Raw genomic sequence first — 27,954 nt, 5'->3', positions numbered from 1 at the left:
CCTGTGAAGGGCCGCAAGGACACCCCAAGGTTTGGACTGGCTTGAGGCCTTGGCACCAAGAAGATGCTCTCAAGTTTGATCTCATCCTCCACTGACTGAGATCATCTGAGCGATAGTGCATGTCTCCTAAGCTCCATTTTTAGTTCTATTTCCAATGATGTTATAAATAGAGGGAGAAGGGAGGGAGCATGGAATATTTTTTTGAGGATCTGTTTCTTCTCCCTTTTAATAATAAGTGGTGGGCATCAAAGAGAGGCCCTGACCTTGCTCTCCCTCCTTCTAACCTGTAAGTGTGTGTGGTTAACTCCCAGATGCAAGTCTGGAGGGGTGAATGCGTTCCCTTGGGGCTCTCAGAGGTGCCAAACCAATACCTGCTATTGAAAATGCTTTGTGTAAGATTGGTGAGGGTGGGCTGGATCATTTGTTTTCATCTGAAGCCTATTCATTGAGGAGGAAGCCAGTCATACTGGGCTCTGGCCTCCTGCCCTGAAATGTTGGTGGTCCACCGGAGTCCAACTGAAAAATAATAATGATGAGAAGTTTGCACGAGATGATGGATTACATGCCAGGAATTGCTTACCGGCTCATTTCTCTTTTTGTTTCACCCAAGTTCAAGGAGATCCCCATTGACGTAGCCAAAGTGAAGAAACCGCTTAACTTTGAAGCCTTTTCTTCTCCTTTCTTGCCGTCTTGCTGTTCTGTCTGGGCTCTGAAGACCAGTGAGGGGATTGGCCAGCTACTCCAGAGAGTCCTTGCCAGCTGCAGCGTCCTGAAGGCTGGGATTGTGCGGCAGTGATGAGAGATTACTTTGGGGAGGATAGAGGTGAAGGCCAGTTAGGGGACCACAAAACGTGGATGAAAAGAGAAAAAGCAGCTGGAGCTTTTGGTCATGCCCAGTGCTTCCAGCACCACCTGACTTAGAGCAGTGGGTTTCTCAGGGCCCAAAAGCCAGACCTGGGTCATTTGTCAGTGGACGTCTGCAGCTAGGGTCTCTGCAGAGTAGGTGGGGACATCCGGAGGTAGCTGCTGTCCCTAAGCACCAGTGGCTTCTTACATCCCATCTCCTCATGTGTTTGCTCCTTTTCATCTTTCTGCCCCTGAAAAATATGTATCTGGAAGGATATAATGGACAGGGTTAGACTGATTTGCGAGGATAAGAAAATGTACTGTAGAGAGCTTCGTGATAAGAGATGGAAATCGATAAAGCAGATCTTTTTCTTTAGAAATACACTTAGGGGCTCCTGGGTGGCTCGGTCAGGTAAGTGTCCAGCTCTTGATTAGGCTCAGGTCATGACCTCATGGTTCGTGAGTTCGAGCCATGCATCGGGCTCTGTGCTGACAGTGTGGAACCTGCTTGGGATTCTCTCTCTCTCTCCCTCTTCCTCTCTGCCCCTCCCCCCACTCACACTCTCTTGCTCTCTCTCAAAATAAATACACAAACTAAAAAAAAAAAGAGAAATATACTCAGATGCCCTCAGCTTTTTAGTTGTCGTCCCTGAGGACTTAATGAGTTTTAGTAATCAACTTCATACTTTTGTAATTCTCCCATCTTTTCTAAGAGTCAGTGCCAAACCAGTGAACTTGGGTCTCTTTCCGAAAGAGCCTGAGCTCCAGACCTTGGATCCCAGGGATGCCGTTGTGTTCACCAAGGCTCTTACTTTGTCATCATTGACCCTCACAGTGTTCGCTCTTTCCTGGGCATTGCCGCCCCGTGAGGCTGGCGCTGTAGGTCACCCCACGGGAACACGGTGACCTGGCTGCCGTTCTGCCTTCAGTCCTTCCAGCCCTGTGCCACATAGGGGAAGGTCTGTCTGTGTGTGGAGACGCTTGGTCCGACCTGCTGTCATCCTGCCCCCCTGGGAGGAAGCGCTGGACCCAAGCACGAGGCGTTGCCAGGGGACGGTTCCCAGGCTCTGCTGTTGATTGGGGTTTTCTCCTCACATTTTTCCTCATGTCTCATGCAGAGCATGTCCCAGGTCACCATTTCTTCCTCTCTCCTCCTCTCCCCTGGCCCTTCCTGCAGCCTCTTTCCTCCTGGAGGGAGAGAATGCTTGGTGCCATCCCAGCGCCATACTGCCCTGTCTGTTTCACATCTAGTTCTTACCCTGTGGGTAGCTCAGCCTCTGCAGAGGGTGAGATCAGAGAGTGTTAGCCTTCAAGCACCAGGACTGCTCCCTCCGTGGGTTCTCGGAGGGCCTTGCCCAGGCTGGCGCTCGGATGAGGGGCAGCGAGGGTGGGAGCCAGAGGCCTTGGACTTGGATGGAGCCAGTCCTTCTTCTCACTGGGTCTCAGTTTCTTTATCTGTGAAATGGGCGTAATCCCACCTATGTCACAGAGCTGAGGTAACGCACCCGTGAGAAAATGCACGTGGAAGCTCTTTGTAGGGCGTCAGGCGAGCGGCAGGCGCTAAGTTGTCATTTCTGGTGATGATGGTGCCCAGCCGACTTTCCAGCAGGAAGTGGAACCAAGTTGAAGCGGGAGTTTGTGAAGCGGCCATCACTCATTTGGTTGCTGAGGCTCACACCACACGTTTTTCAGGGAAGGGCATTTATTTGTGACTGCTGCTTTGGGTGAGCTGTGCTCAAGATGTGTTATCAGTGAGCTTGGATAGCACTAATGACCGATGGCCTTGGTGCTTCAGGGAAAGGAGGTGGGGTGACTGGTCTGATGTGGTAGCCACGGGTGTTCACTGGGCAGCACAGGGGGTCTCAGCCTGGCGCTCCCCTCAGCCTTCTTTTTTTTTTTTTTTTGAAAGATTTTTTAAAATTTTATTTTTAAGTAATCTCTACACCCAGCATGGGGGCTCGAACTCACAACCCCAAGATCAAGAGTCGCATGCTCTTCTGACTGAGCCAGCCAGGTGCCCCTCCCCTCAGCCTTCTAAGGAGAAGAGAAATGATTCTCCTCTCTTCAGTCCCCATGGCTCTTCCGGGAAGCTTGGCTTTGGGATTCCAGTTATTGATTACATGCTGTTTTAGGAATATTTGATCATCTTTTATAAACAGAGGTCAGCAAAGGACATTTCAAGTGGCTTTGCTTCTTGTCAGCCATGTCCGAGGTACTGGCTGAGCGAAACGGATTGCAGTGTGTGTTTTCCCTGGCTCTGAATTTCTTTTACCTCAGGGAGGGTGGGGACAAGTTAAAACAAGGCAAATACCAGCGACACCTGGGAGGTGTGCCTGTGGGTTGTAGTTTTTGCTAGAGCACATCCTGGAGTTGTACCTGGGAGACCCCGACTCAGAGAAGGTGGGAAGTCAGGCCTGTGGTCAGACTCTGAGCTCTCCGAGATGCTTGAGGCCACACCGGGGAGTAAAGTGGTGTAGAGCGCCTTTTTGGAGTTTTGTTATTACAGGCAATCAAATAGACCGCTAATCACCACTGTGCATTGGCTTTAAAGATTCCTAGACTTCCCCAGTAATTTTGGTGCCCTTTGTAACTGTTCAGCTTGGCTTACTGTAGCCCAGAATCAGCAGGCCAAAAAGGGGCAGAGAGGCCTGCAGTGTCCCACGGGCTGCTGAGTAGGGTGCTTCCTGTGTTTATGGTCCCCAGATAGCAGCCACAGGCAGACAAGACTCCTACGGCCCATGTGACCATGGGGAGGGGGCCAGCCAGGAAGCCAGGGGGGCCGTGCTGCATGCACCGTCTCCCCAGGCGCTGAAGCAGCTTGGCCTTCACCTTTGCCTGCTAGCTGGCATACCGGCTGTCTTCCCACCTGCAGTGGTCCGAAGTGTTCCCTTCTTAAACCGCACATGACTTTTTTGTATCAGAAGCCAAAGGTGAACATGGGAGAATTCAGATACATTTCCAGGAAGCTGTGTATCAACTTCTTGTCCGTGACGATCTTCCAGGGATTCAGAGATTAGAAGGAAATGGGCCTTAACTCTAGGAGATAGTAGGAGAAAAGAAAAGGTTAAGACGTAAACCTAAGTAGGGGCGCCTGGGTGGCTCAGTCGGTTAAGCATCTGACTTCGGTTCAGGTCATGAACTCGCCGTTTGTGGATTTGAGCCCTGCATCGGACTCTGTGCTCACAGCTCAGAGCCTGGAACCTGCTTCAGATTCTGTATCTCCCTCTCTCTCTCTGCTCCCTCCCCACTCATGCCCTATGTCTCTAGGTCTCTCAAAAATAAACGTTAAAAAAAAAAAAAAGACGTAAACTTAAGTAACTTTAAAGGTTGTGAAATGAAGGAGGACACCTGATTACTTTAACTGAAGTGAGCTCGAGTTTCTAGGCCCATTTATTTATTCACTCAGCAAGGTCATTTGTTCATTCGTTTCATGAGGATTATTGCATACCTGTGAGGTAACGGACCCCATCTGAGTTAGGTGCTGGTGAAAAGGAGGGGCAATGTCCCTGCCCTCCTGCAACTTACAGTCCCATGGGGAGTTAGGAATTAAAACAAGCAATTTCGGGATAGTTTGTGTGAGTTGCCAGGGCAAGGTCCAGGTTGCCACAAAAGCAAATAGGAAAGCGGCCATGTTGAGACAGCCTCACGATTTGTAAAGGGAGTAAAGCTTTGAGGATGTGCACTTGAAATGCTGTCAATGCAAATCGACTAGGGAGTGCCAGGGCTACCTCCCAAATAGCTGGTAGAACTATGGAGTTAGAACTCTGGTCAGCATCGTATACATTCGGCTGGAGCGAGGATTTATGTAGAGATCTGTGGATTTTCACATAAACCTCTCAGCATAGGGCCTGGCACGCCATAGATTTGGCCAGTCATCTGACAAGTATTTGTTGAGTTCTGCTGTATGTCAAGTACTGGGCTTGGTACTACATTGGCCAATAGAAGAGACATAGTCCAGGCTATCAGGGAGGATGCAGTCGACTGAGGGGGACAGATAATAAACCGGGAAACCGATGTGTACAATTACAAATTGGAAGAAGTGTCAGGCATTGAGTGGGTGCAGTGGAGGCAAAGAGCAGAGGACCTGCTTAGGTAGGGTGGCCAGTCCAGGCTTGCTGAGGAGGAGACACTGAGCCCAGGACCTGACCGTGAGAAGGAGGTAATCCTGCCAACAGCAGGAGAAAGAGGATTCCAAGCAGAGCAGCCAGCATGTGCAGTGGTCTTGACGCGGGAAAGACCTTGGCGTGTTTCAGAATCTGAAAGGATTCTGCGTGGCTGAAGCAGTTGCAAGGGGAGAGTCACAGACTCGGTCCGGAGGACTTTTGGTCAACCTAGCTCACTGCCCTGAGCACGTCACACGAGTCATTTCCCTGCTAAGGAAAATTTCCATAATAGTTGAACTGATGGCGGGGTATAGAATCTGGAAATCTGGGGACTTATCAGAGCACATTTGTTTCAATCACTGCCCTTTACAGATGGGGAATCTGAGAGCCAGAGGAATCACGTTCAGTATCATCTAATAAATGTGTATTGAGAACCTTACTGGGTTACTTTACTGATGCCGAACACTGATCTAAGAACAGGTGAGACCCAGTCAGTGCCCCTGTGGAGTTTACATTTTGGTTGGAAAAACAGTCAGTAGATAAGGCAGCAGGATTTTAAATCACACAACCAGTTGGTGGCACGGCTGGGGCTCGGACCTCCTCCTGACACCCAGTCCTGTTCTCTCACCACTTGGCCCACATGGACCATGCCCAGTTGGTACCCTGTTCTTGACAGTGGTGCACTGGGCAGCGTAGCTTGGAGGAATACGTTACACTTAGAAAACAAGGACTTTTAAAAGCCAGTCGAGATGTAATTATTTATGTAACAGAATGCATCAGCCAAATCTTCTCTGTTTTGTTTAAATGTAGACTAGGTCTGGCTAATCCCTTAATGCCATCAGAACTTTAGTATGGAAACAAAGGAATCTTTGTCAATTTTAATTATGAAACCCCAAGACCACTTTCAGTGATGAATTATGGGGACTGAATTATAGGGAACAGGTAATTGCTTTCAGTGTACTCACAATGAATGTTGGAGCCCTGTGTTGTCTGAAAGCTTTACGAGTGCAAGGGAGCTGCGTCCATGTTGGTCTGCCCTTGGCTTTAGTGGAAGAGGGTAGGTCATTTTAGGCTTCCAAAGTGCTGAGATGGGAGGGTTGAAAGGGGAGGGACCAGTGAACTAACCGGCAGTTCATTGCATCTCATAAAGGCCTCTTCGCACATGGTTTTGACCGGCTGTGCGCTGCCTCCTTTCAGTCACCATTTAGAATTGGAGTTCCCTGAAACATGAGCTAGTAGATGAGTTTATTTCAGTTCTTCGCAATAGATTTGTCTCTGTGGTGATTTTCTGTTTTGATGGGGACAGGAGGGGAGGGAGAGATTCTTTGTTGATTCATTCACTTATTTATTCATCCATCAAATATTCATGGGCTAGGAGCTAGGGTTAAGCGCACAAATGATCCCTATGGACTTTCTAGTTCAGCAGGAAAATAAAAATTCCCAGTGAGTCAAGCCTTCGGAAATAGGACAAAGACAACGCTAATTTTTAAATTTTTAAAAATTTACCCTTTCGCTTGGCAAGTTTTCCTGAAAGAGATAGTTGTACGATACAATGTCTGACAATCAAAGTTAACAGGTTTTGTTTTTTTTTTTAATATTCCCAATACCTCTTGATATGACTGGAGATTGATCCCCCTGGGAATTACTGATAGCAGTGGCAATATTTGCAGAACAATTCTTGGGTCATGCTCTGGATGGGGGTAGCCCAAAAAAGCACACACTGGTGGTATCAGTGGTATCAGGAACACTACCCACCTCTGTTTGGTTTCAGATGATGTGTTGTGACCTTCACTTGTTCTGCCAGCATAAATATCTGAGGATATTTACCTGAGGGTAAAATGGTGAGCCCTACCTGCTCCTTGCTCCCGGAGAGAAATTCGATCATTATATTCTTGGATGTCTAGTGCTGAGATAGTGCTCAGAAGGGAAGGTCCCCATTTCTGTGGGAGTCCATTTTAAAATGACATTGACCTAGATTTGGTGGTGAGGGGAGGTTTTCCTGAGGGAGTGACTGAGCAGAAGCCTGAGAAGATAAATCATTGCGTGGCAGCTAAGTGGCAAAGTCAAGGGTTGGGGGGGGGGGGGTGCTTATTGTTTAGACCTGCAGGGATCTTCAGAAGCGGCTTGCCCAACGGACCCATCCTTTTTTTCTGTCTTTCTTTCTCCTTAGCGTTGAACCAGCATCGAATATACTGTACACAGGGCTCACCAGGGTCTTCTCAGGTTCAGTGAAACACTCTAACTCACAAGACTTTCACAGGCCATGGTTGACACCCATCTAGATAGAAGAATCCAGAACAGGATCATAAATTGCCAGCAGGGCAACGTCAGGGGTTTCTCTTCTTTGTGAATCGTGGTCTCAGCAGTCCGTATGGCCACCCAGCAGCTGTTGTATTTGCCCCTCCCCCATCAAGTGGCAGAGAATGAGCCTCGCAATTAGTGGGCACGGGATCTGTCCCAAGTACTCAGGGTTCCTCTAGGGAGGTGCTCAGTTTTAAGCCCTCACATTTGAGGAAGCCCAAGCCACGATGTCCTCGTCAGATGTATATGGTTCCTTCCAGTCCAGATGCAAGTTATCAATCAGGGGTCACTTTTATCATAAGCAATGTTGCCTGGTAACATAATTGACATTTTATCTTTATTAGGTTTCCTGGGAAACAGAACTGGAAAGTTAACCTCGGGTCAAGTTCTCAAGCAGACGAGGAAGGGAATTTGTTAACCCTTTGCTCGAATTGTATTTTTTTTTTTTTTCTTATCTAATTTGTCTATCTCCCATCACTAGAATATACGTCCCACTTGGGCAGAAGTTTCTCTTTTGTGTGGGGAGCAATGTCTGGGACAGAGCTGTACGTGAATGAACGAGTGAGTAAATGAGCTTCTTGTTTTCAGCTGAGATAGCCATGGCTCACAGATGGCTGATGTCTGTGTGCTTACCTTAAAATTAGGTGATGTAGCATATATTTATCGAGAGCTCAATGGAACTTACTGCCCCAGTTAACTGCTTCTCGGTGGTAAAGAGGGAGATGTGCTCTCCTCATCTAGGTCTTTCTGCATATCATGTCCTTCTGTTAAAGGAGGGTGGAGGGGGCCAGGCATCAGATAACTTCCTTGACCTCAGTAGGAAGTAATACCTTTTCTGGGTAAAGCTTTGGGACCTCTGCTTTCCTCCTTACCTCTGGGATTGGAGGATATTTGCAGTAATGGCGGCTTACCTATAAGAAAGTTCTCAAGCAGGCCCTGGCCTAGCTTAGTGCTCCTAGCTTAGTGGAATTTTGGTGACTGCAGGCCTCCTCACGGAAGCCTCATATGCACCCGTCTGGATGGGAGTCCAGAGTTCCCACAGCAGGGACGAGAATGACTGTCTTCAGTGGTTTAGTTGTTGAGAAAGTTTGCTCCCAGGGTTTCCCAGACCCGCATTTTTCAAGTAAGGAGCTCTTCGAGTTGAAACTTCTTGGGGCAAAGTTGGACACTGAAGCACGTCAGAGTATTTTAAGTGTGGCCTTTGTACGCGGCCCCCCAAGGGCCGACTGTTGAAATGACACATGTGTGTTGGGAAAGAGGAATTCGCATCCTGTCTGGTCAAGAAGGAAGCCAGATTTTACCCTCTCTGAGCCTGTCAGACTCCGGGAAGCTTTCCTGGTGGTTTAGTGATATCCATGCCACAGAGCAAGTCCAGAGGTATTAGCCCTGGAAGCAGGGTGGATGGGAAGGAGAGGGGTGGGGACACAGGCAGCACCCCTGTTCTGGCTCTTGGCCAGAGCAAACTCATTAAGCCGCTGTTTTCTTTCCCTGGTTTCGGTGTCAAATGCATTAATACTTTACACGAGAACAGGGTCGGAGGGGATGGGGTCCCCAGCTCTTTCAAGGGATACTTCCTACCTATTTCTTTTTAAATCATTGTGTTTCTCTCCATTCTTTTTTTCTCAGAGGTATTTTTAGTCAAGTCTTAGAGTGGCAGAGAGAGATTGAGCTAAAGCCCAGAAAATGACAAAGGCATCTTTGCAGAATTTCTGACTTTTCTTAGGAACTACTAGAACCTTCTACTGAAAACGAGCGGGGTTATAAATTTTCTTACAAATATCTGCCTTTATATTTGTATATGTATATTTATATGGCAATATCTGCCATAGATCTGTGCACCAACAAGGAAATCTACGATATAATTGTATTTTCTCATAGCAAAGCTCTCTGTTAAATTACAAGATTTTTATTTTTTCATTTTTTTTTTTTTAATGTTTATTTATTTTTGAGAGAGAGACAGAGCGTGAGCGTGTGAGGAGCAGAGAGAGAGAGGGAGACACAGAATGTGAAGCAGGCAACAGGCTCTGAGCTCTCAGCACAGAGCCCGACGCAGGTCTCAAACCCCCGAACCTCGAGATCATGACCTGAGCCAAAGTCGGATGCTTAACCAGTTGAGCCACCCAGGTGCCCCTGTTAAATTACCAGACTTTTAAAAATTAATGAATTATTTCTTTTCAATTGACATTTGGTTTTTCCACTTTCCTCTCTATTTTAGGTTTGAATTTTTCCTGTTTATTTGTGAGTTTGGTGGTAATTCTTTAGGCCTGGCACAGACACATGGTACATTCCTTCTGCTAGCTCTTCCTCCCATATCCTCTCTGTGCTGGCAGGTGCTTGGCTGAAGGGTGTGGTAGCTGGTTCTCCTTTGAATCTCCCTGGCAATTAGCATCAGAAGCAACAATCTATGCATGTTGGAAATAAGCAGCTAAAATATCAGGAGAATCAGATGCTGTGTTTCTTCTGAAGAATGCCCCAGAAAAACTCATTAGCCAGACTTGGTAAAACCTCTGAATTACAGATTAAAAAAAAAAAAAAAAAAAGATGCAATTATGTTGCTTTCAAGTACATTTTGAGCTAGTTTTAAGAAAAAAAACTATTGCCGACTCAGTTCCATCAATGTTTATTGAGAGCCTGCTGGGCGCCCGTCGCTAGGGTAAGCTCTGGGATAGGAGACGAATAAAAACTGTTCTCCGAGCCCATGGGGAAGACAAGGATGTTGACGAACAATTTTAACACCTGGTGAAAAGCACAATCATAAAGGGATGGGTTGGAGAAAAGAAGGGGGAGGAAGGAAGAAGCAGCCACCTCCCCATGTGAGCTCATCCAGTTTCTTAGAACTTGGTCTTTGAAGGAGGGGTTACAGTTTCCCATCTTAGGGAGGACTGGGGGGACAGGGGTGTTAGTCACAGGTGAATGCTAGATCTGTCAGGCCAGATACATTTCATACGCTCATTGGAGGCAGCATTGTCTAGTGGTTAATGAGCACCGACTCTAGATTTTATAGAGACATTCACCAGCACTGTGATCTTGGCAAGTTTCTTGACCTCTCTGTTTCAGTTTCCCTATTTGTAAATTGGGGATAATAATAGTGCTAATTCATGTGTCGTTTAAGCAGATTAAGTGGGTTCAGTAACGATAGTGTGCTTGAACAGTGTCTGGCACATAGTAAGCTCTATACCAAGGTTTGATCAGCTCCACAGACTGAAGGATTTGTCAGCTTCCTAGAGGGAAAGGTACGATTGGCAGCCAAGAAATCTGGGAAAGTGATGACAACAGGGGCCGCATGGCTTTTGGATCTTCTCACATATCCACATAAAAAAGACACAGTAGGGGCTCCCGGGTGGCTCAGTCGGTTGAACGTCTGACTTCAGCTCAGGTCATGATCTCATGGTTCCTGAGTTCGAGGCCCACGTCGGGCTCTGTGCTGACAGCTCAGAGCCTGGAGGCTGCTTCGGATTCTGTGTCTCCTTCTCTCTCTGCCCCTCCCCCACTTGCACCTTGTCCGTCTCTCTCTTAAAAATAAATAAACGTTAAAAAACATTTTTTTGGGGGGCGCCTGGGTGGCGCAGTCGGTTAAGCGTCCGACTTCAGCCAGGTCACGATCTCGCCGTCTGTGAGTTCGAGCCCCGCGTCGGGCTCTGGGCTGATGGCTCAGAGCCTGGAGCCTGTTTCCGATTCTGTGTCTCCCTCTCTCTCTGCCCCTCCCCCGTTCATGCTCTGTCTCTCTCTGTCCCAAAAATAAATAAACGTTGAAAAAAAAAATTAAAAAAAAAACAAAACACATTTTTTTTGGGCAGCAAACCCAAAACAACATTTATAACAGAACCAGATGCCAAGGTATACTCGTGAACACCAAGGTACAAGCTGGTGTGACAGCTCCCGACAGCTATGGACTAGCATGTTACTTGCATTTGTGTAGGAGAATGCAGAAGGAAGCGATGGGGCATCTGATGGACCTGAGAGTAAGAGACTTTAAAATAGCCAACAAGAGTTGGCTGGACAGCTTGGCAGGCCAGTTGGGATCAGCGGTTAAAAATGAGAGGGTTTTGCCGAGTAAGGTCTAAGGGGCTGGAGCAGTGTGGCCCCTCTGAAGACTTGAAAATGGACCAGTGGGCTCTTTGCCGGGACTGGGCCCCATGAGGGGAAACTGCAGAGCGTGGAATGGAAGTTGACCAAGAAGTGACACAAGAGACAAAAGACTGAAAAGGTAAACGTTGGGGGGAGAGGGAGATAGCCAAGAGTTATCATAAAGCAAGCTGCTATGTTTTTTAGCAGCTTTATTTAGGTTTTATAGATATATATCAAAAACTCACCTGTTGTAAATTTGCAGTTTAATTGCTTTGAGTAAATTTTTACAGTGGTGCAGTCATCGGCACATGGCACCTTTAGAACATTTCCATCACCCTAAAAAGTTCTTCATGCGTATTTGTTTCCATTCCCACCCTTAGCCCCGGGCAACCACTGATCTTTCTCTGGCTCTATGGATTTGCCTTTTCTAAACATTTCACAGAAAGGAAATCATAGAATATGGAGTCCTTTGTGTCTTGCCTCTTTCACTTTGCACGGTTTTTATGTGCACCCACATTGTAGCAAGTCTCAGTAGGTCATTGCTTTTTATTGCTAAATAGTTATTGCATCACATGGCTGTGCTATCTTTTGTGTATTCATTTACCAATTGATGAACGTTTGGACTGCTTGCACTTTTTAACTGTTATGAATAATACTGCTATGAACATTCACGTACAAATCTTTCTGTAGACATGTTTTCATTGCCCTTGGATGGATTCATGGGAGTGGAATTGATGGGTCATATAAGTTTGTGTTTAACTTTTTAAGAAACTGCCAAGCTGTTTTCCAAAGTGGTTGTGCCATTTTACATTCCTGCCAGCAACGTGGAGCGTTCCAACTTCTTTTCATCCTCTTTGACACTTAGTGTTGTCAGTTTTCAAATTAAAGCCAGTCTAGTGGGTTTGTAGTGGTATCTCATTGTGATTTTGATGTGTATTTCCCTAATGATTAATGAGGTTCAGCAGTTTTCATGTGCCTCTTAGCTGTCCTTATATCTTCTGTATGAAATATCTATTCAGATCTTTTGCCTGGTTTTCTACTGTGTTGTCTTATTATCAAGTTGTAGGAGTTCTTTATATATTCTTGATGCAAATCTTTTATCAGGTATATACTTTGCATGTATTTTCTGCCTGTCTGTGGCTTGTATTAATTTTTTTTAATGAGGTCATTTATTTTTTAAAAAAAAAAATTTTTTTTTTCAATGTTTATTTATTTTTGGGACAGAGAGAGACAGAGCATGAACGGGGGAGGGGCAGAGAGAGAGGGAGACACAGAATCGGAAACAGGCTCCAGGCTCTGAGCCATCAGCCCAGAGCCCGACACGGGGCTCGAACTCCCGGACCGCGAGATGGTGACCTGGCTGAAGTCGGACGCTTAACCGACTGCGCCACCCAGGCGCCCCTAATGAGGTCATTTAAAGAGGAAAGTTGAGTTTGATGGAGTCCAATTTTTCTTTTTATGGGTCATCCTTTGATGTCATATCTAAGAAAATTTTGCCTAATCTAATATATACTTTGCATGTATTTTCTGCCTGTCTGTGGCTTGTATTAATTTTTTTTAATGAGGTCATTTAAAGAGGAAAGTTGATTTTGATGGAGTCCAATTTTTCTTTTTATGGGTCATCCTTTGATGTCGTATCTAAGAAAATTTTGCCTAATCTAAGACTACAGATTTTCTCCTATGTTTTATTCCAGAAAATTTCTAGTTTTAGCTTTTACATGTAAGTCTGTAATCTGCTTTAATATTTGTGTATGGTGTGAGGTAAGGGTCTGAGTAAAAAAGTTTTTTTGTATCTAGATATCCAGTTGTCCAACCATCATTTGTTGAAAAGTCTCTTTTTCCACTAAATTGCCTTGACACTTTTGTAAAAAAATTAGTTAACTGAACATAAATCTAAAGGTTTGTTTCTGGAATCTCTGTTTTGTTGCATTGATTTATATGTCTGTCTGTAAGCCAATACCACACTGTCTTGAATATGTAGCTTTATAGCAAGTTTTGAAATTAGATAGTGTGAGTTCTCTAACTTTGTTCTTTTTCAAAATTATTTTGGCTATTCTCAGTCCTTGACATTTCCATATAAATTTTAGGATCAGCTTGTCAATTTCTACAAAAAAAGCCTGCCAGGATTTTGATAAGGTTGGCAGTGAATCTCTAGATCAATTGAGGGAGTATTGCCATAAAAGTAATAGTGAATCTCCCAATCCAGGATCTCTTCATTTATTTAGATTTTCTTTAATTTCTCTCAAGAATTTTTTTATGGCTTTTATTGTGCAAGTTAAGCATTTATTGTTGTTTCTAATTATTTTATTCATTTTTATGCTATTGTGAATGGAATTATTATTTTCTTTAAAAAAATTTTTTTTTAATGTTTATTTTGGAGAGAGACCGAATGCAAGTGGGGGAGGGGCAGAGAGAGAGGGAGACACAGAATCTGAAGCAGCTGCAGGCTCTTATCTGTCAGCACAGAGCCTGATGCGGGGCACAGACCCATGAACCCTGAGATCATGACCTGAGCCGAAGTCGGACGCTTAACCGACTGAGCCACCCAGGCCTCCTGAGGAATTATTTTCTTAATTTCACTTTCAGATTATTCTTTGCTATCATGTAGATATACTGTTGCTATATTGTTGTATTTCAATATCGTTTCTTGTGATGTTGCCAAACTTACTAATTAGTTGTGGTAGATTTTTTAATAGATTCCTTAGAATTTTTATACTCGGGATCACATCATCAGTGAAGAAAACCAGTTTTACTTCCTCCTTTCCAAACCGTACGCCTTTTACTTCCATTTGTTACCTTGTTGCCTTGTCAAGAACTTCCAAAACAAAGCTGAGGAGAAGTGATAGGAGGACACATCTTTATCTTACTCCTGCCTGATCTTAAGAAGTAAGCATTCGGTCTTTCACCATAACATGTTAGCTGTAGGTTCTTTATAAATGCCTCTTTGTCTCTGGTAATGTTTCCTCACTTACAGACTGACTTATGTGATATCTGTATAACCATACTAGCTGTCTTGTAGTTACTGTTTACATAGTGTATCTTTTTTATCCTTTTATTTTCAACCTGTTTGTGTCTTTGGAGTATAGTACTACTTGTATATATTTCTTGTAGGTAGCATGTAGTTGGATCTTGCTTTTTTAATTTAGTATAAACATTTTTGCCTTTTGATTCAATTCCCATTTAATGCAACTGTTGATGTGATTCGATTCATGTCTGCATCTTGCTTTTTTTCTATATGTCTGGCATCTTTTTTGATTCTTTGTTTCTCCCTATCACTTTCTTTTGTGTTAAGCAAATACTTTTTAGTATTACATCTTAACTCTTCTGTTGATTTTTTATGAATTACAATGTAGGTCTTAAATGATCATAGTCTACTTCAGATTAACGCTGACTCAATTTTACTAAAATCTACAACTTGACTCTAATATAGCTTCATTTCCTCCCTTCTTTGTGCTATTAATGTCTCTATATGTTATAAACACAACAGTGCAGAAAATAAGTATTCCCTTATACAATCTTATTTTTTATAGGAGTTTAAAATGATTTAAAAATGTATCCATACAATATTTTATATTTACCCCTGTATTTACATTCCTGGTACTCTTACTGATTTTTGTCCTGTGGATTCAAATTGCCCTCTGTTGTCATTTCCTTGTAGTCTGGACTTCCTTTAAAATTTCGTATTGGGTGTGAGAATTCCCTAGCTGAGAATTCCCTCACTCTTTGTTTATCTGGGAATGTCATTATTGGCCTTCGTTTCTGGGTGACAGTTTTACTGTAGATAGAATTCTTGGTGATAGTTTCTTTTCTTTCCGTACCTAGAGTGTATCTACTCCTCTGATGAGAATAGTATGGTTGTTCCCCTGTATGTGATTAATTTGGTTATTACTTTCAAGATTTTTTTCTTGCTTTTGGCAGGCTTACAATTACATGTTTGTTTTTCTAAAGTACTTTTCCTCTCTGTTCTTTGGACAATTTTTATTCACTTATCTTTAAGCTTGTGATTTTTCTGCCATCTCAAAACAGCTAAATTCCGTTCAGGGAATTTTTCATTGTACTTATACTTTTTAATTCTAAAAATCTTCATTTAGTTAATTTCTATCGCTTCTGTTTCACTATTGAGATTCGCTGTTTTTGAAACGACTGATCTTAAAAAAACATCTTTGTATATGGTTGCTGTTAATTCTTTGATTGTACTTATAATAGCTTCTTTGAAGTCTTTGCTAAATCCAACATGTGGATCCATTTGGAGTGAGTTTATATTGATTGCTCTTTTTTCTGGCCATAGGTCAGGCTTTTCTGTTTCTTTGTGTGTCTCATAACAGATAGAGTACAATCACAAATTTTAAAATGGAAAGAGAACGCTGATAGCACATGCGGAAAATAAATTTTTAATATTTCAGTAATTATAATGATGGTGGTATTATTAGTATTGCTACTCCAAAACACTTTTATGTGACATGGAATAAAGCAAATGAATACTTATGGAATGTTCTATCTATTATCCCCTGTGTCCTTGAGAACCAGATTTCTCGGTGTGGGAGAACCAGATTTAAAATGGAAGAAATCAGGAACAAACTGTGTCAGTCCTGAATGATTAAATTGGAAATGATTGAAACCATGAGTTAGTGTGTGTCTGCATATGTACATGTGTGTGCATGTGTGTATATATATACATATATACACCTGTGTGCGTGAGAGAGAGAGGGAGGGAGAGAAGAAGGGAGAGAGGGAGAGAGGTCTGACTCAGTGACTGACCCAGTAGCAATGAACATCCCTAGTGCATGATTGTGATCTTGAAGTATCATTTACCAATAAAAGAAATCATTCCAGTTCTGGAATAAGAAATGAATAGGTTGAGTTTGGAACATCCTTACGTACCAGATAGCAAGGAAACTCAAAAGATTTCTAGGATCATGTTTAAAGAATTCAGGCCAAATATGGGACAATTTGAATTTCAAGAAGGATAAAAATTGCAAGAGACTCATCAAATATGTTTAAATTCATGAGTTCTAAATCGGTATCAACAAAGTAAATAAAAAGCACTGGAAAACCGAGTATTAGATGAAAGGAAACACCTTCCTATAAGATTATTCCAGCTAATGAATGAAAATGCAAAGAGAGACTTAGAATATCACCATTTTGGGGGCGCCTGGGTGGCGCAGTCGGTTAAGCGTCCGACTTCAGCCAGGTCACGATCTCGCGGTCCGTGAGTTCGAGCCCCGCGTCGGGCTCTGGGCTGATGGCTCAGAGCCTGGAGCCTGTTTCCGATTCTGTGTCTCCCTCTCTCTCTGCCCCTCCCCCGTTCATGCTCTGTCTCTTTCTGTCCCAAAAATAAATAAACGTTGAAAAAAAAAATTAAAAAACAAAAAGAATATCACCATTTTGTACCTCCCAGTGAATTCATGTATCTAAGGGCTGCTAACACCAAAAAAAAAAAAAAAAAAAAAAAAAAAAAAAAGTGACAGCCAGAAATGATGTGCCTCCTGATAGAGGGGTACACCACTGGCAAAATCTTGAGCAAAGGGATTGAACTTGAATAGGTCAAGTCTTGAATTCCAACTACCAACTTTAAGAAATACAGAGAACAGAGAAAAGTATGAAACTGTGCAGTTTTCCAGCTAAGGAGAAACTCGATGGGGCAAACAGTTCAGATTCTTTAATAGATAAATTCTAAGGAAAAGAAGGAGGTAGAAAGGGCACCTACAGATTAAGAGATTTTAAAGACTCCTCGAGTAAGGAGAAAAGTGGGCAAGGCTGAACTGTAGTGTAGGTATGTATACTTGAGGGAGTAAGCCATAAGGAAATGGAATGAGGTGATTATTCTAAAAGTCAGGGTAGCAGGTACTTTTGGGTGGAGGGAGGAGCTGTTAATTGGGATAGGGTGTTTGACAATGGTTGTTTTTTTTTGTTTTTTGTTTTTTTTTTTTAGAGAGCATGTGTGCACAAGCAGGGGGAAACACAGAAGGAAATAGAGAGAAAGAGAGAGAGAGAGAAAAAAAAAATCCTAAACAGGCTGCAGGCTTTTTGCAGAGCCTGATGCAGGGCTCGATCCCACGATCTCCGGGATCACAACCTGAGCCGAGATGAAGAGTAGGATGCCCAACCGACTGAGTCTCCCAGGCTCTCCTCCCTGACAGTGGTCTTTTTTTAAACCTGAGTGGTAGTTATAAGGGTGTTTGCCTCCTAAGAATTCCCCAGGAGATTTATTTGTTTTATTTGGCTGTCTGCTCTATACTTCATATAATAAAAGTTAACAAAGAATGGGGGAGGGTGGGCAGTGAAAGATGAGATAGAACAGTGCCCCGCAGAGAGCAGGGGAGGGTTCCCTGTACTGGGAAGCCAGGGGCCACTCACTGATGGAGCTGCTGGGCGGGCCTCTCCCTTTCTCTCTCAGGGACTCGGTCTCCCTCTCTGTCAGTTGAAGGTAATGAAGTCCTACATGCCTCAGTAGGTTGGTGGGAGAACCATCTGGAATAATGGGTTGGGAGATGGCATGGAACCAGTTGGTGTTGCCTCAGAAGAAGATAATGATGGTGGTTCACATTTACTCATCGATGACTGTTAACCTCACATAATCCTGACAGCAGCCCTGTGAGTAGCAGGTATGCAGCTGGGTCGTATCCTGCGAGCACACGAGGACCCAGTCTCTGTCCTGAAGGAGCCGAAAGTCTTAGAGGGGCTTTCTTGATGAGGGAGTGAAATATTTTTTAATTACCTTGTCAGTGGTTTATTAATACACTTCTGAATGGCTTCGAGGGGCTTGAAAATAGCTTATTCCCCCAAGACAAATTAAATATGCTCCTCACAGATCACGCTTGTCCTGTCCTGCTCGTGTGCTTAGCAAAGCTTTTTTTTTTTTCTATAGATGGTCCAAAGGTACAGTTGAGCTCACCATCTTGGGTGACCGGTTGTGAATGGGAAGGTCAAATAAACGAGTCACTGTATGATGAAAGAATTTAATTTATAAGCTTGTCCTGACGACTGGGGAGAGACCCGTCTCTGTGTTGTCGTCCTTTGGTCAGTGTTAGTCTCTCTGATACCGTCTTACTTCGGAGTTGTGTTTCTGCCCAGACCACTCAGCAGAAATTCCCCGAGGTTCCTTTGTCCTCCGCCCCCAGGGGAGGGGCCTCCAATCCCATCCCTTCTTTAGAAACCAGTGTATTCAGGTGGAGACTTGGACCCTCGCTGCTCCCAACCTTTCTGGCCTCTCTTCTGCCTCTGTTTCTGCGTCACGCGAAGCGGTCACAGTTTCCAGGTTGTCGGCGGGCTTCTGCACGACGGGGATGGTCTTCAGCTTTCGCACCAGAATCAGATTGAGCCTGAGTTCAAATGCTGGCTCTTCTGTCCGTGGGCTGTACGATGTTACGTAATTTCCTGAGCCTTTGTTTCCTCATGCAAAAGTTCTGTAAAACTACAGAAGGTGCTAAATAAATACTTGTTGGTTGGTTGAGAAGAACATTTTGACATAGTATATAATAGAAGCTGGTCCTGATTTTCCTCTGTTTTCTGCTAAACCAAAGGTACACGGACATAGCAGCGGCTGCTTTTGGCTCTGGCCCAGTCAATGTTGACACGTGGAGCGGAGAGCCAGATGATAGATGGTGGGAGGCAGTGGATGGTTGGAGAATGGGGGGGAGTTCACATGGTTCTGAGCACTGGGTCAGGAGCTGTACAGGTGTCATCTCACTCCGGTGTTTGGAGGGAAGATAGTCCCATTTTCTAGACGAGGAAACAGGCACAGCAAGATAAAGCCAGTTGCCCGCATTCTTACCCTTCGAGGTGCGTGCCTAGCATCTGGTATTGTTTTCCCTTCGCTGTGTTTCCAGATGTCTCACATTCCATTCTCCCTTCCTCCTCTTCTGCTCATGATCGCTCGCAACCTTTGCCCTTTTCTTCTTTTCTGTCCCCAGCTTATTAGCCTCTCCCAGACCCAAGCAAGTTATCTGGCATGACTCACGGGAGTGTCTGCGAATCCCAAACAGCACCATGCTGCCTCGAGCTGAGATATACTGCTTTATTTCCCCAAGAAAAATACTGGAGGCTCTCTTGCCAATTTAATGGCGGAGCCCCCCCCCCCCCCCCCGCCTTCCCCACATGGAGTGTATCTGGCCTGGTTTTGAACTCTACACCTTAGGCAGGCCTGGGGCCCCAGCACCGCCCCCAGCTGCTGCCACTGCCTGGCCCCACCCATGTGGCCGCTTGCTTGGCTCCTGAAGGCGTTTGGACCCGTGACCCTGTACATTTAAAGATCTTTTTTTTTTTTCTTTTTAACTGAGTCCCTTGGATTTTTTTCCCACTTGCCATAGCTTTTAAAATATTGTCCCCAGACATTGTTCTGGAACTGCAGTTCTGTTTTCCGCTAATTGAAATGGAAGTGAGTATTGCACTCTGATCCTTGTACTTAACTTTTAGCTCAAGTATTGCAGTACATTTGGAAGGACTGTCCTCCCCTTGATGTCTTCTCCGCCTTTTTCCTTCTCCGTAGCACAATCGGCTGGGTGAGCAGGAGGTCAAAAGTACTTGTGAGACAGTTAGTGGTTCAGCCTCCCAGGTTAACCTTTTTGAGTTTGGCCTGGCCCTCATCAATTGATTCAGAGCAATCTCTGTAAGTTGGCCGTTTTAACTGAGACAGCCCGAGAAGGATTCAGTTCACCTCCCTCAGTGCCTCTGCTTCTCAGTGTTGCATTTGTCCCTGACCGTCCCCTACAGCTTCGGTGGGGAATCTGCACTCCTCCCTGTGGGCACCAGCACACTTGGGAGATCTCACCATCATTTCCTGGGAGAGTGATTACAGAGCCCCGGAGAAGGAGCTTCTGTCACCCTCCCTTGACATGGGTTGTTGTCTTTTGTCTTTGAGGGCATGGTAGGTTTTCAGTAAATAACAAAGTGAATGAGTGAATCCAAACCAGGAATAACTTTTTTTTTTTTTTTTTGCTTCAAAGTGAAATGTCTCCAAAGCGGTAAAACAGACTTTCATGTTCTGTAAGTTGACTGGGAGGTAGTTTCCAGAATTCCAAAACTATTTAGACCAACGACAGAGTTGTGAGGAAATAGTAGTAATAATGGTAAACATTTAAAAGCACTTGCCTTGTGTATTAACTCATTTAATTCCTAGAACCAGTCTGTGGGGGGGAGGGGGCTACATTTGTTATCCCCAATTTACGGATGAGGAAGCGGAGGCACAGGCTCTTGCCCAAGGTCAACAATGAGTGAGTATGAAGCTGGGGCTTGAGCCCTTACCATGTGGCTCTAGGACCCATGTTCTGTTTGGTCTAGGTGTCAGTATATATGTAAGTATGTGGATTTCCAGGTGAGCATATGGGAGGGCCGGCCTCACGTGTTAGATAAGTTCTGGTTCTTTTGGTGCAGGTAGCATTAGACTGAGGAGTCCTGCTCTGTGTTGGATACCGCTGGGATTCGGGGCGAAGGTGACCATGGTCACACCACAGCTCACGAGGATGCACGTGTATTGGCTGGCTCACAATTGCACCCCTGTGCCCCTTTCCTGATGCCCATAGGCACTCAGTAGATATTGTTGGAATGAGGATTGATAGCCTTTGACCCATTCCCCAAAGTTGGAGGAGAAGAACGTGAGAGGAAGCAAGCCTCTCCGTATTCCGTGTTTCCTCAGAGGCCGGGGGTCCAGGCGAGTGTCAGGGAAGAGGTTACTGGGGGAAGGGTGCCGTTGTTTTGCCCGAGTCCAGCTTGCATCTGGGGGCCTCTAGCACACCACGCTGGAAGTGTGCATGTTTTGTCCCGGCTCCGCGACAGCCCTGCCTGCCTCACTGGACTTGTCCCTCCGCTGCCTGAGACGCTGTCTGATACACAGAGCCTGCTCCGCGTGCTGCCTGCTGCCTGGCCGGCTGACCGAAACGCCTGATTGACTCTGCTTTTGTCACGGGGAAGCCTCAGTTGCTGAGGTAGTCAGAAAAAATGTTGTTAAGCCTAGTACAACTCTCATTAGGTTTGCAGCGAGACTTCCGGAAGCTTCGCCTGCTTGATCGCCTCCCAGCGTGGATGGCTGTCACACCCTCCACCACTATATCTAGGCTGCAGCTGGCCTGCTCCGTTGATCAGACAGAGTCCTTTGCTAACCAGGCCAAGGTTGTGGGTTTGATCCCTGGCCTCTGACTACAGCAAGCCATCTGTCTTCACAAATGCATGTCATTGGATACGAGGCAAAGAGCGTGTACAGAGGGAGAAGCTGGAGTCCATTCTGGGACAAAAAGCAGCTCCCTGACAGCCGGCCAGAAGTGCCCTTTTGGACTGCGAAGGATGTCTTTTTCTTCTCACACTTTCCCGATCTGGATATCTGGTTTTGATTTCTGACTTTTTCCAAATAGATGATCCTAAGGTTGTATAAATGAAGAGGAAGCAATTCTCAAGCCTGAGAGCTAAGAGAAATTGACCTAGAGAAGGCTGGTTTATTTCCGTCCTTCTGGGGTTGTATTGACAATGTCTAGCATACCAGTGGGGTGTGTCTCATGTAAGAAGGGTCTGCTTCAGTTGTCCCGTTTGTGGTCAAGAAGACTTTTCATCAAGGAGATGGGGAAAGGGATTTTGGAATACAAGATGGCGCTCGCTCTTTCTTTTGAGGGCACACAGCTTCCTAAGTGTCACTGGGTGCCTGGTTGGCTCTATGTGGCAGTTGGGACAAAGAGGGTCTTTGCTCCCGAGGTGATCACGCTTTGGTTGGCAGACAGACAGAAATACATGTGAAAACCAGTGTGTTGAGTGCTCACTAGGCTCAAAACACAAGCGAGCTTGTTGGGAGAACCCAGGAAGCAGTACCTGCGTTTTCCTAGGGAACCTAGGAAAAGGGTCCCCAGGTGGCCTCTGACCTGGGTCTTGAAGGATGACTAACAGTTCCTAGAACACTTCAGACAGAGAGGAGCAGGTGTAAAAGGCACGTGAGCAGGAACGCTTCCCTGAAATATTTGGAAGGTTTTTAAAAAATCTTCAAAATCCTTCTTATCCGTGCAGCTCTCTAGAAGCTGTCAGGCCAGGCATGCCTCACTCTGCCACTTGGGACAGGCAGGTATGTCACTGCTCCCCCAGGTACCCATGCTGCAATGCCACCGAGGGCATCTGTGACATATTCTGTTTAAGAGAGTGCATTGCTGTGCTGTCTGCCAACCCAGTGCAGCGAGAAAGAAGGGGACAAGGAGCAGGTAGAAAATGTATTCCCTTGTGATCTTGGTTTATTCGACTTACAGTAGCTCTGAAATTCATTCAACAAGTATTTAAATTTTTGTTAAAGTTTATTTATTCTTGAGAGAGAGAGAGAGAGAGAGAGAGAGAGAGAATCTAAAGCAGGCTCCAGGTTCCAAGCTGAGAGAGAGAGAGAGAGAGAGAGAGAGAGAGAGAGAGAGAGAATCTAAAGCAGGCTCCAGGTTCCAAGCTGTCAACACAGAGCCCGACGAGGGGCTCAAACTCACGAACCGTGAGATGATGACCTGAGACGACATCGGATGCTTAAGTGACTGAGCCACCCAGGCGTCCCTCATTCAACAAGTATTTTTTGAGCACTTGCTGTATGCCAGACTCTGTTTGAGGGGCTTGGGGTATGTCGGTGAACAGAACACAGATCTTGGTCCTCAAGATGCTTATTACGTTCTTGTGGGGTGTGTGAAGCCCTCTGAGCTCCCTGGGGTGGGATGGTGTCCCTTGCTCGCCAGTGTATCTTCAGGGATGAGCCTGGAACCTGAAGAACAATGCACTCAGTGACTGTTGAAATGACCCTACTGCTGAAGAGCCTCAGGGGTGCTAGTTGGTAAGAAAAGACCTGGGAAAAGCCAGTGACTTCTTAGTTCTGAGAGATCTACTAGCTTGACTTGTTCTGTAATTGATCTTTGGTTATAGATTTCTTAACCACAGAGGAGAAAAAATATTGAACTTACTCTAGCAGGAGCACTTTTTCCTTATCATCCAGGAGTTTGACAAACAGCATAAAAAGTATTTTATTCACCCCAGAACTTTGGGTTTGCATGACCGTGATAATGGATAGTTGAATCGAAGAGTGTTGGTGGCCTGGGCCAGACTCTGAGGTCAGAAAATAATCTGGAAGGACAAGTTAGGGGAAGAACTGCCCCGTCCCACCCACGCTGGTCCCAAGAAACGAAAGGAGAAATAATAACGAAAAAGGTGTATTGAGCTTGCTGTTGAAGGAGCCACCTATCACGAGGTGTAACGGTTCTGAACGTCTCCAAGTTTCTCCCAGCCCTGGTTTCCCATTTTGATTTTGATTCTGGAGCTCTGGCTTCCTTCCCAATGCAGCTCCTCCTTGATTTCATGGCACAGAGGCACAGGTGGCCATGTCAAAGAGCTCTGAATGTGGCTCAGAGTCGTGAAACAGGCGCTGCCGTGGACTTGCACGTGGCAGGGTGTAAATTTCAGAGACCAGCCTTCAAATGGCTGCCACAGGGCCTGCGGGGTCCAGAGGGAGGCCAAGTGCTGGCAGCGCCGCCTCCCTCGGTGTCCTCAGGAAGTCATGCTTTTGCCCTGACCTAAGGGCCAGCAGACGAGACCTGGGAGGTTCCTCCCATCTGAAACCAGATGGAGAAAGGAGGAGGGAAGAAGAAGTGCAAGTAGGTCACCAGGAACAGAACGCGTCCCTGGGAAAAGTGGGCGGGCTTTCCTGTCAAGACAGAGCAGTAGGTTGCCTGGGTTTGAACGCGAGCAAGGCGGTGGGACTGGCCCAAGCTCTCCCCACAGGGTTGGGGGCACACAGGGATGTTGGCAAGGGAAGACAGGGTTGTGCCTGCTCGTCACACTGGACAACCAGCTGGGGCTCAAGGGACGCCCAGGCCCCTTCTCCTTGGTGATAGCTGAGCTGTTGGGAACCTTTCCACACGGAGGGAGACGCGCCCAGCTTAGAAAGCTTACCCAAGCAAGATGCGGGAGGTGAACCCCAAGTTCTGACAGCTTGCCAAAGTGCCCGCTGCTCACAGGCTGGCAGGAACATTCATTTTGAGTCTAGTTTGCCATAATGAATTCTGACATCATTGTGCTCTCTCAGTCAAGGGTGTTGAAATGGAATCAGTGACCTAATGTGAAGGGTCTGTGGAAACCCTCAAAACCAAGGAACGTCCTGGCCTCCCTTGTCTTCGTTTTGGAGTGGAGTTTTTAAGCAACAATTCATTCTAGATATTTAATGATCTCAACATTTGAAGAATAAACTAATAGTTTAGAGACATGAAGGCAATCCTGTGGCTTTTATTTCCCTCAAAATGGAGTATTTCATAGCATTTAGGCTATAATTCTTATAAGTTAATTCCCCTTTTTGTTCCTTTCTGTCATGATCATCCATCTAGCTTAAATTTTTTTTCTGCTGTCATGGCAACGGTTGGAAATGATTGGTTGAATAAAATTATGTGCCTAAAAAAAAAAATGTATGAATGGTATAGGAGTTGCTGAGAAGGAGATGTTTCTGCATCTGGGAAACTTTCTTCCTCTTCTGCTATTTAAAATCTTTCACCTCCAGCCCCTTCTTCCTGCTGTCAGCCTGGTCTGTGGCCGGACACCCACGTGTGGATGGTGCCACATTCGTTTGATTGGCACGGTGGGGTGAGGCCTTCGGGGGGTCACTGTGGATCCTTTGTTTACAAGCAGGATCCCAGAGCTTGAGGAACAATTCGATTCTGAAAAGCTCCCGCCAGAAATACCGTGGAAACAGTTGAGAAAAACCGTTTGCTTCAGAGGCAGCGTGGGTACCTTGGGAACAAGCACCCAGAGGCTGATCAGCCCCCTCCCGTGCCGCACCCCTGAGGCCCAGACACTTCCTCCAGTCATCCAGCAGGGGGCCTCGGTCCCGCGCGGGAGAGCCTCCTGGCCCTCAGAGGGTAGTTGAGTTTCTCCAGCCATCCTTTCTCTTTTAAGGCAGCCGAGGCAGTACCCTCCAGAAGGCTTCACCTGGGCTGACGCATTTTCTTTTGGATCGTGAACCACTTCCTAGCAGTAGCTCATTAGCTGTGGTCACTGGAACGGGTAAAATCTGTATTATGTATATATGAAGTGATTTGCATATAAATGTTACAAAACAGAGACCTGAGCTCCCTTATTCGTACTTTGTTCTTTCTTCTAGAGCCTCACTTCGCTTTCAGAGCTGACATTTCTTTTGCCCAGAAAGGTGATAGAACCCAGGAGAAAGCTTCCAGCTCATTCTCTGACTGGGTTTGTGAACCTGAGCGAGCCATTTCACTTCTGTGTCATAATGGACTAGGTTGCGTTGGATCGTGTCTAGCTGGAAAATTCTGTGGGTCTGTAACTGGATAAGTGTCTCCTTTTGCCAGCAGGGCGCGGGAAACATTCTGAATGACCAGTGCCTATCTTGCAGCCTTCCCTGGCTCATCATATTCAGATTTGATGCTACTTTCAGGCCTGATTTCCACCCTGGAAAAACAGCCCTTTACACACTGGGTCTTTAGTTGTGTTCCCTCAGCCCCACCCTTAGGTCCTACAGTTCAAACTGCCGTTCCTTTTGCGCACAGTAGGAGCTTGGTCTGTGATTCTGGAACAAAATTAGCCCACCGTGCCCACACCCATCCCTTTTTTAGCTGTTGCTATTTCCTCCCCCACCCCCCACCCCGTTACTCAAGAGAGCTGAGCTTCAGTCCAAAGCAAATGTACTTTGTTGCCTGTGAACACAGATCCCATAAAAACAAACGAAGGGGAAAGCAGAGGAGATCGTATGTCCTGGGGCCTATTACCTAATTTTTATTCACGCCTCTGTTAGATTTTCTTTAGCGCCGCTTAGAGTCCTGAGCACACGCTTCTCTTTTTATGTCACCATAAAGCTTCTGATCTGGTATCATCTGATATGTGTGGGTGAGAGGAATCCGAGAGTATTTATGTACATACGCCAGTAAACTATTATCTTAAAGTTCCGGGGCTGTACTTGTGAACGAGAGTCCTGGGACGTCATGTAGGTATAAGATACAAAGGAACAGCCCGCGTGAGTGCTTGTAACCTACAGAAACCCCACATTCAGTTTGATTAAATACCTTTGCATGATTTAAAATGTCACCCAAGAAGAGAGGCAAATACCTAGAGCATCTGTCCCAGCCGGCAGAGGCTGGCTGACAGGTTTGTACCGGCTGACCCGTTCTGCGGCTTTTTGGAAAGATGAGATGTGTCCTAATGAGCAAGTTATAAATATCACCGAGTTATGTCATAGGTGGTGGCAGCACTCAATGTAAATGGGAAGTGTTCCCAGCTGAGCAGGGCAGGCGCAGCTTTCAGGGAGGACAACGGGCAGGGGCCTGGACATCTGCACCAGGATGTCACTAAACAATGACTTCTCCGTTTGTCTTGGGAGGTGTGGGGCCGGGAGGGGAGATGTGTTCTGAGCAGAGTCAGGCAGCTCCGGGTTCCAGTCCTCATGCGTTTGCTCTCGGAAGGGCCTTTGACCATTTGCTTTTTCTTGTTGGTGCAGGGTTGGGGGGAGGAAGGCCGGTTTGATGGCTTTTGGGGACAGTGATTTCTGTCCTCCAAGATGCAGAGTGATTGCTTGGTGGAACCCCACCGTTTTCATACCTGTTACCTTTGTCTTGCCCATAAAAATCGCAAGTAACAGGAAGCCTTTACCCACAGTGCATTCAGTGCTGACATTTCTGTACCCTGTTGCCACCCACCTTTTAAGTGAAAAGATAGATTTCGGCACCAATCAATAGAGCAGGAAAACTACAGAGCCATTGTAAGGTTGAGGAGAAACTCTTGCAAGATATCTTACATTTTCTTCCTCCTTTCCTTTCCTTTCCTTTCCTTTCCTTTCCTTTCCTTTCCTTTCCTTTCCTTTCCTTTCCTTTCTCCTCCCTCCCTCCCTTCCTTCCTTCCTTTCTTTCTTCCTTCTATACCTTAGAACTGATTTTCACATTTTTTTTTTTCTTGAGGAAATCTGACTGTGGAAGCGCAAAAGACCACCAATCCCAGGCCAAATTTTTCAGAGTTGAACAAAGATGGATGGACATGTGCAGAATAATTGTTTGCTGAAAACCTAGCCAACAGCTTTTATGTAGACAAAATGCATTGAAATATGTGTATAAAATATTTAATATTAATGCACGCCAGATGGAAACCCTGTCAAATTCTGTGTGCACACAGGAACTTGACAAGAGGAGTCGGGAGATTTAGAGAGATCCTCAGAGCAGTAGAAACAAGAACAACTCAAAACCTGCGAATGGTGAGTGTGATGGATAACTTGATTGAGGCCAGAAGGGCACTTCAGGTGTTCTCACTCCTTGCCTCCCTTCCCCTCCCTCTGTCCCTCTGCCCCTCTGCCCCTCTGTCATAGATATATGAGCTTTATTGAGATCTAATTTCCACACTATACATCTCACCCATTTAAAGTCACTGGTTTGTAGTATGCTCGCAAGATTGCTCAGCCGTCACTACTGTTTAATTCCAGAACATTCTCATCCCCAAAGAGAAACCCCATACCTATCAGTAGTCAATCCCCACGCTCCCCTCTTCCCCTGGCCTCCGGCAACCACTAATTTCTTTTTGGCTTTTATGGATCTGACTGTTTTGGACACTTCAGATAAACGGGGTGATATGTACCATGTGGTCTTTTTATGACTGGCCTCCTTAGCACACTGCTTTCAGGGTTCACCCAAGTTGTAGCACGGATCAGCAC

General features: G+C 45.5%; 1 protein-coding gene across 5 annotated transcripts in view; it reads left to right on the top strand.

Annotated features, from left to right (window-relative positions):
* TTC7B (tetratricopeptide repeat domain 7B) overlaps positions 1-27,954 on the top strand; it is a 255,265-nt gene that overhangs the window by 81,883 nt on the left and 145,428 nt on the right. For 3 of the 5 annotated variants that reach the window (XM_047861697.1, XM_047861696.1, XM_047861702.1), the window contains exon 6: positions 27,423-27,501. The exons of 1 other annotated variant lie outside the window; for it this stretch is intronic. In XM_047861697.1, coding sequence (XP_047717653.1) covers positions 27,423-27,501 — 79 coding nt within the window. Of the gene's footprint in view, positions 1-7,754; positions 7,812-27,422; positions 27,502-27,954 lie in introns of those variants that run through there. One more of the 5 variants, XM_047861698.1, reaches the window with a different exon arrangement.

Source organism: Prionailurus viverrinus, chromosome B3 (assembly GCF_022837055.1).
Source record: "Prionailurus viverrinus isolate Anna chromosome B3, UM_Priviv_1.0, whole genome shotgun sequence".
In the NCBI taxonomy this organism is placed as follows: domain Eukaryota; kingdom Metazoa; phylum Chordata; class Mammalia; order Carnivora; family Felidae; genus Prionailurus; species Prionailurus viverrinus.
The sequence above is the reverse complement of the archived record's forward strand: the minus strand, read 5'-3'. Positions and strand labels throughout refer to the sequence as shown.